We start from the raw sequence: 12,852 nt of genomic DNA, 5'->3' as shown, positions 1-12,852 counted from the left end.
TTTTAAGAACAAAGTATAAGTCTTTGGATCTTTCTTTTTTTCAAATTGCCTTTTCTGTAAACAGAAATATAACAATTTTTGATAAAAATGTTTTTAAACTTTTACCGTTATGGACTGTTAGAAGGTTTAAACGTACAAACAATTGAAATGTTTTCTCTAAAAGTGTTCATGTCAGTGCTTCTCTACAAACAATAATAAATAAGTAAAAAGTTGTAAAATGCTGGAAAATTGGAAAAATTGGTGTCGTTTGTGTGCAAGAAAAGACTGTGTAGCTGCAACTACATCCTATAAAAAAGAAATTATTAAAAATCAATTTGATATTGTCAATAGAATCTTCATGATTTCGGTAAGAATTTTTTTATTTGTTTTTAAAATTTTTAATTTAATTTCTGTGACTTAAAAACCGTTATGTTCTTATAGAATTAATGTCTAACTAAAAAGAAAAAGATTCTTATTGAAAAAAGTTTATTTTAAAAAATTAAATGAATCCTTAAAAATGTTCTGAGATGTCCAGCTTATTGTCACAAGATTATAATTTGTAATAACTAATTTATTACTTTTTTATTGTTTTTCAGCTTCAATTTGTTGATGAGACACAATTATCAATTTGTGACGATTGTTCAACATTTTTAGCGAAAGCAGACAGCTTTCGAAATCAATGTGTGAAGGTTGATCAAATGTTTAATGAATTGCTGATCATTAGAAATCATTCAGATGAAGATCTTCAAGCAATTCGCATTAAGTTTGGAGTTGATAGCGAAGAAATCGTAATAGGCATACAACTTGCGAAGATTTATAGAATATTTTGTACCAAAATTTCATTTGCAGAAATTCAACCCTGGCCTAGAAGAGAAGAAAGAAAATATCCTTGTACCTGATGAAGAATTCTCGGATCCACTCGAAACGTCATTTGTTGATGACGCTGTTGTGAAGGAAGAACAAAATGATGTTCCTTTACGAAGGAGACGTACGTTTTGTTTGTTGTTTAATCCTTTTAAAACTTGTATTTAATAGTTAAATCTTCCAGGAGGACGTCCTAGAAAATTGAGCAAACTTCCTTTGAATAAAGTTAAGCTTGAAAAGAGATTAAATGAATCAACCAATGCACCAGATAAGCCTAATAAAGAAGAAGAGAATCTAAAAGAGTCTTCCAATGACGAATCTGAGATCCAACTGCCAGAATGGCCAGAGAAAAAGAAGAAAAGAGGCAGGAAACCTCTTGAAAAAGTCTGCAAGATCTGTGCAAAGACCTTTACGCGTTTCGACAGTCTCAAAAACCATTTGATGATTGTTCACCGCCAAAGTGAGATGCCCTACGTTTGCTCAAAATGCCCAAAGAGATTTGTGAAGGTTTCTAGTTTAAAAATGCACGAAAGATCGCATTTACCCGACGATGAACGCCTCACATCCGTCTGTCCACTGTGTGATAAGAAATTCTCAACGAAAGGAAGTGTAAAGGTCCATCTGAAATCTGTGCACACAAATGAGAAGTTTTTCATATGCGAAGACTGCGGGAAATCCTTTAAGACGAAAACAGCCCTCAATGAGCACCGGATTGTCCATAGCAACGAATATCCCTTTCACTGCTCCTACTGCCCGAAGAAATTCAAAAATCTCCCCGCAAAGAAACTCCACGAAGAAACACACACAGATACTAAATTTGAGTGCCCCACGTGTGGCCTCAAGCTCAACACAAAGCGAACTCTCAGACTTCACATGGTGGTGCATTCGGACAAGAGGAAATACAAATGCAACTACTGCGGAAATGACTACAAACGTGCAAAAACTCTAAAAGATCATCTTCTTCTGCACACCGGGCAACGTCCGTATGAATGTCCTTTCTGCGATAAAACCTTCACTACGGGCTCAAATTGCCGAAGTCACAAAAAGAAGGAGCATCCTGTTGAATTGGCAGCTCTTGAAGCATCCGGACAACAGAGTATCACAAATCTTCCCAAATTACACGATTTGCAATCAAAGTGAGTAAACACAATAATTTGGAAAGTACTTTTCAGTTAAAAAGAAATCATTTATTTTCAGGCTCGCAACGTCTATCGCGGAAGCTGTTATTCCAAGTTAATGGATCGTATTCAGCGATCAAGGAATCGTTGAAACCACTAAAATTTCAGTAAAAATTCTTGAAATTTCAAAGATTTCTTGGTCGCAGAGTAGGACCCAATATTTGCCTAAAATAAAAGTTTTAAGAAAGAAATATTCAAAGATTTCAATCTTCAAAGCTTCAACAAAAATAAACTCAACTGTCTAAAAATTGTTCATGGAAACCTTTGAAATGTGTGGGAGCACGCGGTGTACGACCTATAATCCCTGTTAGTGATCGCAAATCATTTTCGTCTAGGTGGGTGGCGTGAGGATGCAAATTAATGACAGGAGATGAGGGAATCTTTTATTTATATAGAGTATATTTATTCACCTTATTCCTCATACATACATAAATTTACAAAATATTTCAATTTTTTACAAACAGAATGTAGAAGGAACTCGGGATCAAAGTGGCAGAGCTAAAAGCTGTGTCGCCACCTCGGAGCCCAGTTGATCACCCAACGCGTAATTTAAATTCAAATTCATACAAATTCACTTGACTTTTTATCAAATTTAAACTAAAGAAATCTCTCAAAGATCCGCATTGCCAAGAATTTATAAAAATATTTACTAATAAGTCATGCAAAAATTATTAACAATTGGAAACAATTTAGTTACAATCAATGAATTTTTTTAGATCTTGATGAGAATCAATTGCAAAAACGGTACCTCTTCCCCTCTTACGCAGCAGAATTCGACCTTGTTGGTGCCACGCAAAAGCCCAGCCTTTTTTCGTAGCAGCCTCTCTTGCTTTATTGAACAGCTCCCTACGGGATTTGCTCAATCTCTCACTCACGCTCAACTCGACTGGTATTCCCCCAAACTCAATTGCCGTTGATCCAGACCTTTTTCGATTTCTCCAGTGTTGCATTGCAATCTCTCTTGTCCGCCTCGAAGCAAAACGCACAATCATGACACAATTTTTTCCTGGATTATCAGCAGCGTCCCGCTCTTTGGAACCAGATTGATTTTTTGCCACTATTTTTTTCTTAATGATGGTAACTTGATCCAAATCACCTTGATCCACAGAAATTCCAATTTCCTTCAAGGTACACTCAGCTTGAGCAAACTTGCGTTTTTCGTTGACATTGGGTATACCATCTATCACAATTGCATTCAAGTCACAAGGTTCTGGGTCCACATCACTCAAACGATCCTCCAGAGAGATGATCTTAGCTTTCAACGCATCATTTTCTTCCTTCAGTCCAGTGAGTTCCTTTGAGAATGACGAAAAAATTGTTTCCATTTTCTCCGTATATTTGTCCACTCGATCAAATCTCCTTTCAAAGAACTCCTTCAGTTGAGAAATCTCCGAATCACATTTCACGGGTTGCCCTTTTTTCGATAATTCACGAGCCATCACTAACAAAATTCAAGAGCGCCACAAAAATACGTCCAACTGCGCCGAGCGATCCAACTGAACAGTCGCTATTCGCTATCCGCTTTTTATCTCCCTTCATTCCTTTTTCAAATAGCCAATTCTTTTTATGTTCCATATCTGAGGGTTCACGGATAAAAAGGCTACTTGCTAAATCTTAAAGGTTCTTATTTAAAATTGAAAACAAGACAAAATTACATTTTTTTCATACAACTTTTGAATCTAAAGACATTTTTCGTATCCTCTTTTCCCCGTTAAAGCTACATATTTTATGCTATTTTCTGTCCTTTTGTTGTCACTACAAATTACTTCTTTTCTATTTCACAAATACGCCCACTATGATTTGATATAGGTCTAAACCTTTAAATTTCTCAATAATCTTATTCTATCTTCAACAATTCCGATAATACAATAGCTGAATATGACGCTTTCACGACGTTTCGAAGGCTTTTTTTTTTACTTCATCAGGTAAGCAGAACATTTAGGATTACGAGGATTACATGCTTTTACATGAAACTCTAAAGAAAGCTGGAAACTGTCTGCAATTTGGGATGCATCTAAATGGACTTCAACAAAGTAAAAGAATATTTGATTTTTTCTAAAAATTATTTGTAAAATCACAAATACTAAAAACGTTTGAAAGACATCACCGAATTTATCATAAGCTTGTTAACAGCTTAGATGAAATGTTTTTTTAGAGGTCTTTTATGCTAAACATATCAATTGTTAGCCGTGTCAGAATTCTAACTTTGTGTCCGAAGCAAAATGAATATTTATTAAAAAAAAAATGTTAGCAAATTGGCAAAATTGGTGTAGATTATGTGGGAAGGACGATTTCAAAAATGAGGACATTATTTATAAAATTGAATCAATAAGAGAACAATTGGAAATTGTTAAAAAATACTTTCTAATATCGGTGAGATTAATTCTTAATTGCATTCTATTACTCAAATTAGATTTTTGTATTTACAATTTTTAAATTTTAATTTTTAATGTAGGTTCTCCCCTTGGATGGGGTCTACATATCAATTTGCAGTGATTGCTCAACTTTTCTGATGAAGGTGGATGACTTCAGAAAACATTGCACGAAAGTGGATCAAATGTTCAATGAATTGTTGCTCAAAAAGGACTTTTCAGATGATGATCTTCAAGCCATTCGCTATAAATTTGGAGTTGATACCGAAGAGGTACTACAACCACAAAATTACTAAACTAATAATTAATGAGAAATAGAGGAAATTCTCTGATAAATGATAGTTTTTTTTTTAATAGAAATTCATCACCCATTTATCACAAGAACTGAATGAAGAAGAGAAAAAAGATATCCCTGTACCTGATTATTCCTCAGATCCTCTTGATACGGACTATCATGATACAACGGAAGTTTCTGAAGTAGTTAAAGAGGAACCGAGTGAAGAATTAAATGTTGTTCGTGGAAAACGTAGGTGTTCAATAAATCAAATATTGTTTACAAGCTATTAAATACAATTCTCTTATTTTCCTAGGTGGACGACCGAGAAAATCAACAATACCTTCAAGAAAACCTCAGAGATTGACTGCATTTAGAAAAGTCAAAGCCAAGGAGAAAAGTTTTGAGAATGAAGGTAGTGAAGAGGAACCATCCACAGAGAAATTGCCTCCGAAAGAGCAGAAAAAGAGAGGAAGAAAAGCAGCAGAGCGAGAATGTAAAATTTGTTCGAAGAAATTCACCCGGCTTATGGGACTAAAAAATCACATATTGGCGATACATCGTAAAAATGAAATGCCACTTGTTTGCTCAAAATGCCCCAAGAGATTTGTTTCAAAAACAAATTTGAAGATGCACGAAATTTCACATTTACCAGATGAGGAGAGGCTCATCTTTAGTTGTTCGCACTGCGGAAAAAAATTCAGTAAGAAGAGTAATTTGAAAATTCACATCAATTCCATCCATACGAAGGATAAGTTATTCATTTGCGAAGAATGCGGAAAGTCTTTCAACACAAAAGGTGGCCTTTATGAGCATCGTGTTGTTCACACGGATGAGCATCCGTTTCACTGCTCCTTCTGTCCGAAACAATTCAAGAATACATCCGCCAAGAAGCGACATGAGGAAATTCACGCTGACATCAAACATGAGTGTTCCTATTGTGGGATTAAATTGAAAACAAGGAGAACACTACGGCTACACATGGTGGTTCATTCGGATAAGAAGAACTACAAATGCAACTACTGTGGCAATGAATACAAACGTGCAAAGACTCTGAAGGATCACCTGTTCCTGCACACTGGTCAGCGTCCGTATGAGTGCCCCTTTTGCGATAAAACCTTTTCAAACAATTCCAATTGTCGAAGTCACAAAAAGAAGGATCATCCACTGGAACTGGCTGCTTTGGAAGCAACAGGACAACAACAGAGAGTTACACATCTTCCCAGACTGGAAGATTTGCAATCCAAGTAAGTTTCCTTTACTGACTACGGTGATGATATGTGGTGGTTAATCATTTAACAATTTATTAATATTTTCAGGGTTGCAGTACCAATTTATGATGCAGGTGAAAATAAATAAGAAAATTGAAGAAGGCATAAAGAATCTTTTTATTCTCCTCAGTAATACTCACTCATCAGGAAATTATTAGGAGTTGTTAGGCGTTCCTACCTCTGAGGATGCAGCAGTTAAGAGCAAAAGCTTATGTATTTCTTTCCTATTTAATTGGAATCTTTATTTATTTGCAAGCTTTCGTTGTTTATCAAAGCAGAGTTCCCGCTTTTCCAAGGAAAATCACAGCAATTTCAGGCAGAACTTTTGCCCCGCAGCAGTTGGTTTTATTCAGTCGTCTTACTTATCCTTATCCTGGGGACTGTTCTCTCCTGATTCTACTCTCCAAGTTGAACTTCCTTCCGGGGGATTTCTCTTTGCACAAATTTCACATAATTTTCATAAACTTTGCTAATTTCCCAGAATTTCTATTGAATTTCCCCCATGAAAAAATATCGGTTTGATTTGAATTTGATCATTTCTCCCTTGTAAACACTACAAATGTCTTTGTTTTCATCAATAACCATTCACTGTTGAATGGTTTCCAATCAAGTGTCAAAAAGCGTGAAAAAAGTTTGTGTCGACAACAATAATAGAAAATCAGTGAAAAATGCTGGAACATTGGCAAAATTGGTGCAGATTCTGTGCGCGGCAAGATTACACCAATGAAGATGGAACAATTCAAGATTTAGAATTGGTTGGGGATAAAATAAATATTGTCAAGGAGTACTTTTTGATAACGGTAAGAAGTTTTGTGACTTTCCTCAATCAAGTTTGTTGTGGCTCTTGTAATAATTCCTTATTAGTTCAAAGCAAAAGTATAGAATGAGATTTTAGTTAAAGACAAAAGGTCCTTGGGAATAGGGAGATATAGGACTAGTTTATGGATCTTCAAGGTTACATTTAGAAGGACGATATGAGAAACAGGAGAAATATAGCGAAACCTTTCAATTGTTTATTTGATTTATCAGTTTCAACGCACCTCAAAAACTAATTTTGCCTCCAAAAAATTTTAACCCATAAATTAAACACTTGTTGAACCCTTATGAAGAAGTTTTATCGGTTCCTGTTGGGAAACTCTTCTCGAGAAAATAAACCGGGACGAAGGAAATCAAGCTCAGAAAAAATTTGGGAAAACCAGGAAAAAATTCTTCCAAAAATGCAAATAATGACGTCACCAATAGTCTGTCATTTTTTTTTTTTGTAAATGTTGTAAAATGTTTTAATTCTAATTTATTTAAAAGAATTGAGTTTTTATCCCATTCATTAAAAAAACATTTTTTTACAGCTTCTACCCTTCGATGAGATTCAGTACATTTGCAATGATTGTTCGGCCTTCCTAGAAAGAGTTGATCATTTCCGGGATAATTGCGTGAAGGTGGAGCATATGTTTAGTGAATTAATGCGGTATAGAAACATGACTGATGTTGAAATTCAGGCACTTCGTGCAAAATTTGGATTTGATAGTGAAGATCTCGTAAGTATTAAAAGAAAAGATTATAACAAGAGAAAGATTTCTGATTATAATGCCTCTTCTAGACGACCCTCAACAACCTCTATTCCCAGCCATTAAATGAGGAATCAGACGTTGATACCGTCATGGCAAAGGAATACAATAATCCCGATGAGGTGATTTATCAGGAAATTGTTGTTGTGAGTCGAGATCAACTTGAAGCGGAAGAAATTGACGTGAAAGCTGATCCTGTTCCAGTGAAACGTAAGTTTTTTTTTGCATAAACTGTATAACGACTTGAAGTTTGTACACTTTTTGAATACACTTTTCTTCCCGGAAAGTGCAAAAAGTGGCTAAAAGTTGTATATTCATCCTGCCCATTGCATCAGGAAGTTTGTAAGGTATCTTAGGAACATCCCTTTCAACACCCGACTGATCCTTGATTTCATCTTTGGATCCAAATCTGTCCATTTAGTAAGTCCCCTTTGGAATTGCATGATGCGTTTTTATACTCATATTTAGTCCTGAAGATGACAACAAGGATCAGTCGGGTGTTGAAAAGGAAGTTCCTAAGGTCCCTTAGAAACTTCCTGATGCAATGGACAGTTATCCTGCACAACTTCCAGGCACTTATGGCACTTTCCGAGAACATATCAAACCGTCTCGGGAAGAAAATTATACAAACTTCAAGTTGCTCTGTATTTAAGACAAACCATTAATTTACCTACATATTTTCTTCAATGAATTTAACACCAGTTGAAAGAACAAAATCTCCTCAATTAGAAAATTCCATGCCGAATGAGAAAAAAATGAAAATTGAGAAGGAGAGTGAAGATGAAATGGAAACATTGGTAGAGGTGGATGAAGCAGAGGAAGTTGATGAGGTGGTGGAGGAGGAAAAGCCTGTTGTGAAGAAATCTCCGCGGAAGCGCAAAAAGAAAGAAGTAAAGCCATTCAAGGCAATTCGTGAGAAGGTCTGCAAGATTTGCTACAAAGTCTTCATCAGCTACAGCGGACTGACAAATCACATGATAACAAAGCATCCAACGGACGATCAGGAAACCTATGCCTGCCCCCAATGCCCGAAGGAGTTTATTTCGAGACGCTCATGGAGGAAGCACCAAATGACGCATCTGTCCCCTGAGGAGAAGCTAATTTACAGCTGTGAATTCTGTGAGAAGAAATTCACAGCAAAGAGTACACTGAAGACGCACATTGACAGCTTTCACGAGAAGAAGACACTCTTCGTGTGTGACGTCTGTGGGAAGTCGTGCAACACAAAGGGGGCCCTCATGCAGCACCGCCTTGTGCATTCCGATGACTATCCGTACGAATGTTCGTATTGCGGGAAGAAATTCAAATTCCTGCCCGATAAGAGGCGACATGAGGAAATTCACACAGACACCAAATACGAATGCCCCCACTGTGGGCTTATGCTGAATACAAAGCGCAACCTCCGGCTCCACAAAGCCGTTCATTCGGACGAGCGGAAGTACAAATGCAACTACTGCGGGCATGAATTTAAACGTCCGGCGGCGCTTAAGCACCACCTACTTCAGCACACGGGTCAGAGACCCTACAAATGTCTTTTCTGCGAAAAATCCTTCACGAATAATGTCAACTGCAAAGGGCACCAAAAGAAGAAGCATCCAGATGAATGGGAGGCCTTTGTTGCGTCCGGGCAGCAGCAACAGGTCACTAAACTTCCAAAGCTCGAGGAGTTGCAGACAATGTAAGTTAAATAGAGACTAGTCCACACTTCTAAGGAGAAATTCAGCATAATCCAATATTATTTCCTTTCAGGCTCGAAACTCCGGAATATTTGGAGGAAACCATAGAACTGCATGTAGATCATCTCTATTAATTCTTCTGACTTTTAAGGCCAAACCTCATCTACACATTAGCCTTAATTTAGCTACCATTATGATTTATTTTAATTTAAGATTTTAATTATAGAAAATTTTTTCATGATTATAAAATACAAATCTATTAAACAGTCAAATGCAATTCCTTGTGTAAACCTTTCAAATGTCACACCAATTCAATCTGTCAAAATCGGCTGGAAGTTGGAGTTATTTTATTGTTTTCTTCAAAAATTATGATAAAAATGAATGAATCTTGGCAAAATTGGTGTAGATTTTGTGCAAAATGTGATTCCTCAGAGTTGGGCAATGTGTATAAAATGGAATCAATTGAGGAACAAATGGAAATTGTAAAAGAATACTTTTCAATTGTGGTGAGAAACTTATCTAATTTTTTTCACGATTTTTCTTTTCAAACAGCCCTTTTGTAAATTAAAAAAAAATAATTAAACTTAATTTTTAAAAAATTGTTTATTGTGGAAATGAAAAAAAATATTTTTTTTTCAGCTCTTACCGTTCAGTAGGGTAAGATCAATGTGTAGCGAATGTTATGCTTTTCTGAATAAGGTGCAGAAATTCAGGGATCATTGTTTGAGGGTTGATGCAATGTTCAATGAATTGGTTATCAATGAAAATTCCACCAATATTCAAACAATACGCTCAAAATATGGATTTGACAACGAAGAGGATGTAAGTTTATGGGTTTTTATGTGAAATCTTGATTTATTTGTTAGTTAAAAAATTTTTCTTTCAAAAGGAACTCAGTTCACAATTGATGCTACATCTGGATGAGTCTGAAGAGGAGACAGATAAGAAGACGTGGAGAAACAATAGTACCTCAGACCATTATTCAGATACCCTCAAAAATGTTAAAATAAAGTTGGAAGAAATTGAGGAAGTAATTGAATTAATTGACAATGAAGATGAAGAAGATTATGAAGAAGCAATCTATGAACAGAATGAATACGGTAGGTGATGCTATTTTCTTTTTAATCATTTCCACGCTCTATCAATTGAAAACAACCTCTTTTAGCTGTGATTCTTTCTTCAAAGAAGCACAGCTTCTGTGTACACTCAAAAAAGCAAAGTTGTCAGATCGGGCTCAAACTTGGGATGAGCACGAATTAGGGTCCCTACATCCCAAAAAATGGTGGCGCCAAAAATTTTTCCGTCCGGCCGGCCGGCTGTCCGTCCGGAACCTTTTGTTAAATTACAAGAGAACGGTAATAGATAGAGACTTGCGGTCAACGGCAAAGTTCATATATCGGATGGAAGACATCCGATTATGACGTCAAATCAAACCACCCACCCCCGCGTCCGCCATTTTGAATAACCTCAAAATTTTGTTTTCGTTATATCTCAGCCCCTATTATAGCTAGAGGTCTGAAATTTTTATATGTTGTAGGGGCCATCAAGATTTACTGCAGACGATACCTCATTTTCGAAAATCGGTTAAGCCGTTTAGTCAATATGGCCGCCACAATTTTTCATCGAAAATCGACCATAACTCGAAAACGGCTTGACCGATTTTGATCAACCCGGGGTCAAATGAAAGCTCTCAACAAACTCTACAACTTCCTAAAACATCCGAAGTTTCAAAAGTGACCGCTAGGGGGTCAAAAATCAAAAACAAAATTTTCGATTAGTTTTCGATGAATATCTCGAGCACAGCTTTATAGAATTGCTTCATATTTTGATATGTTATAGTTGACTATAATATCTATCACCATGCCAAAAATGAAGAATTTCTATGTAACCGTTCCGGAGATATCGCGTTTTAAAGTTAACATGTCATATCTTGAGTTGCATAAGTCCATATATATATATATACACATAAAAAAGTAAAGTAAAATATTTATAAATGCATAGATATATACATATAAAAATGCAAAGATAAATATATATAAACTGCAAAGATAAAAATTAAATATAGCATGGATGAAACTGTATAAAGCGAAAGAACGGTAAGTAAAACTTACGGGCTGTGATTCTTTCTTTGCAATTGAAATGTGAAATTGACGGAAAATTGGGGATAGGCAAATTTTGAGGAAGGTTTTCTCGCGTACCGAATCACAGCCAACGCCCAAGATTAAGGTTTTTCACAAAATTTCTGAGCGTTGGCTGTGATTCGATGCGCGAGAAAACCTTCCTCAAAATTTGCCTATCCCCAATTTTCCGTCAATTTCACATTTCAATTGCAAAGAAAGAATCACAGCCCGTAAGTTTTACTTACCGTTCTTTCGCTTTATACTGTTCCATCCATGCTATATTTAATTTTTATCTTTGCATTTTTTACTGTAGTGGATGAGTCAGAATCTGTTGCTTTATCGAACCCATCAAACACGACATGGCTGAAAGAGGAGTTCTTAGAAGGTGAACAAGATGACCAACCAGCGATAAAACATGATCGGCGGCAGTTTAAGAAAACTTCACCTTCCAAAGTAGCAAAGAAGACGAGAAAGAGAAAGAAAAAAGTTCTCAAGTCTAATTTTAGAGAGACATGCAAAATTTGCCAAAAATCCTACGTAAGTCTTATAGGCTTCCAACAACACATGATGGCAAAACATTCAGAACTGCAGGAATTGGCAATTCATCAGTGTACCGAATGTCCAAAGAAATTTGTAGCACGCCAACTTTTGATCTCTCACCAAAAGTCTCATCTGCCCGAGGAGGAAAAGAAACTATTTCATTGTGAATCTTGTCTAGCAAAATTCAGCGCAAAGAGTAGCTTGAAAATTCACATTAATACAATTCACAAGAACGAGAAGAAATTTATTTGTGACATTTGCGGGAAGACTTTTGGTACAAAAGGCAATCTCTCGGAACATTGTAAAATTCATGGGGATGATTGGCCATTCCAGTGTGCCTATTGCCCCAGGAAGTTCAAGACTGCAGCTAACATGAAAATACACGAAGAAATTCATACGGATACAAAATTCAAATGTCCTCATTGCGATGTCTTGGCCAACACGAAGCGGAGTCTTCGGTTTCATCTGTTAGTTCACACGGATGAGAAAAAGTACAAATGCAAATACTGCAGCAGGACATTCAAGCGTCCAACAGCTCTAAAGGTAAAAAAAAGATAGATCCGCTCCGTTATTCGAAACAGCCTCTAGAAATTTTTTTTTAAATAATTGCAACCATTCTAATTAATTTATTTTCTTTAAAATCCACAACAGTACCATCTGCATCAGCATACCGGCTATAAACCTTATCCATGCCAATATTGCGACAGTGCGTATACCAGCAAAATAAACTTGGAAGGACATCAGAAGAAGAATCATCCTTTTCAGGTAGAAGCAGTTGCATCGGCTGTAAAGGCGGAGTGATAGCCAGCAACACATTCAAAAAAAATCAATAAGCAGGAACTATAATAAAATTAAATAAAAATTTAAAAAAAATGTTTAAGGGTTTGTAGGAGGAAAACTCCTTTGCCTTAATCCAACGATTAAAACTACATTTTTCGGAGCTTTCGACGCAGATTGTGCGTAGTGTTTATTACATAACTCTCTGAGTAGTCGCCAAAAGTAGAACCAGATTA

The 12,852-nt window shown here is 36.2% G+C and overlaps 3 protein-coding genes across 3 annotated transcripts; all 3 read left to right on the top strand.

Moving 5' to 3' along the window:
- Positions 1–134: 134 nt before the first annotated feature.
- On the top strand, positions 135–2,212 carry LOC129789388 (zinc finger protein weckle-like). The gene is made up of 5 exons (XM_055826185.1): positions 135–346; positions 576–767; positions 829–967; positions 1,028–1,979; positions 2,041–2,212. The coding sequence occupies exons 1-5, from the start codon at positions 218–220 to the stop codon at positions 2,078–2,080; spliced, it is 1,452 nt and encodes a 483-aa protein (XP_055682160.1). The 5' UTR covers positions 135–217; the 3' UTR covers positions 2,081–2,212.
- A 1,984-nt stretch (positions 2,213–4,196) lies between these two features.
- Positions 4,197–9,313, top strand: LOC129789243 (zinc finger protein 761-like). The gene is made up of 9 exons (XM_055825893.1): positions 4,197–4,394; positions 4,477–4,665; positions 4,751–4,919; positions 4,984–5,914; positions 6,606–6,738; positions 7,285–7,473; positions 7,536–7,713; positions 8,206–9,181; positions 9,253–9,313. The coding sequence occupies exons 1-9, from the start codon at positions 4,266–4,268 to the stop codon at positions 9,311–9,313; spliced, it is 2,955 nt and encodes a 984-aa protein (XP_055681868.1). The 5' UTR covers positions 4,197–4,265.
- Positions 9,314–9,319: 6 nt separating this feature from the next.
- Positions 9,320–12,712, top strand: LOC129789377 (zinc finger protein 184-like). Its single transcript, XM_055826168.1, has 5 exons — positions 9,320–9,685; positions 9,819–10,001; positions 10,069–10,279; positions 11,613–12,382; positions 12,491–12,712. Exons 1-5 carry the CDS (start codon positions 9,548–9,550, stop codon positions 12,638–12,640), a joined length of 1,452 nt encoding a protein of 483 aa, XP_055682143.1. The 5' UTR covers positions 9,320–9,547; the 3' UTR covers positions 12,641–12,712.
- The last annotated feature ends 140 nt before the right edge of the window (positions 12,713–12,852 follow it).

The sequence above is a fragment of the Lutzomyia longipalpis genome, chromosome 2 (genome assembly GCF_024334085.1).
Source record: "Lutzomyia longipalpis isolate SR_M1_2022 chromosome 2, ASM2433408v1".
Taxonomy (NCBI): Eukaryota; Metazoa; Arthropoda; class Insecta; order Diptera; family Psychodidae; genus Lutzomyia; species Lutzomyia longipalpis.
Note: the sequence above shows the minus strand (reverse complement) of the source record. Positions and strands in the feature narration are given on the sequence as shown.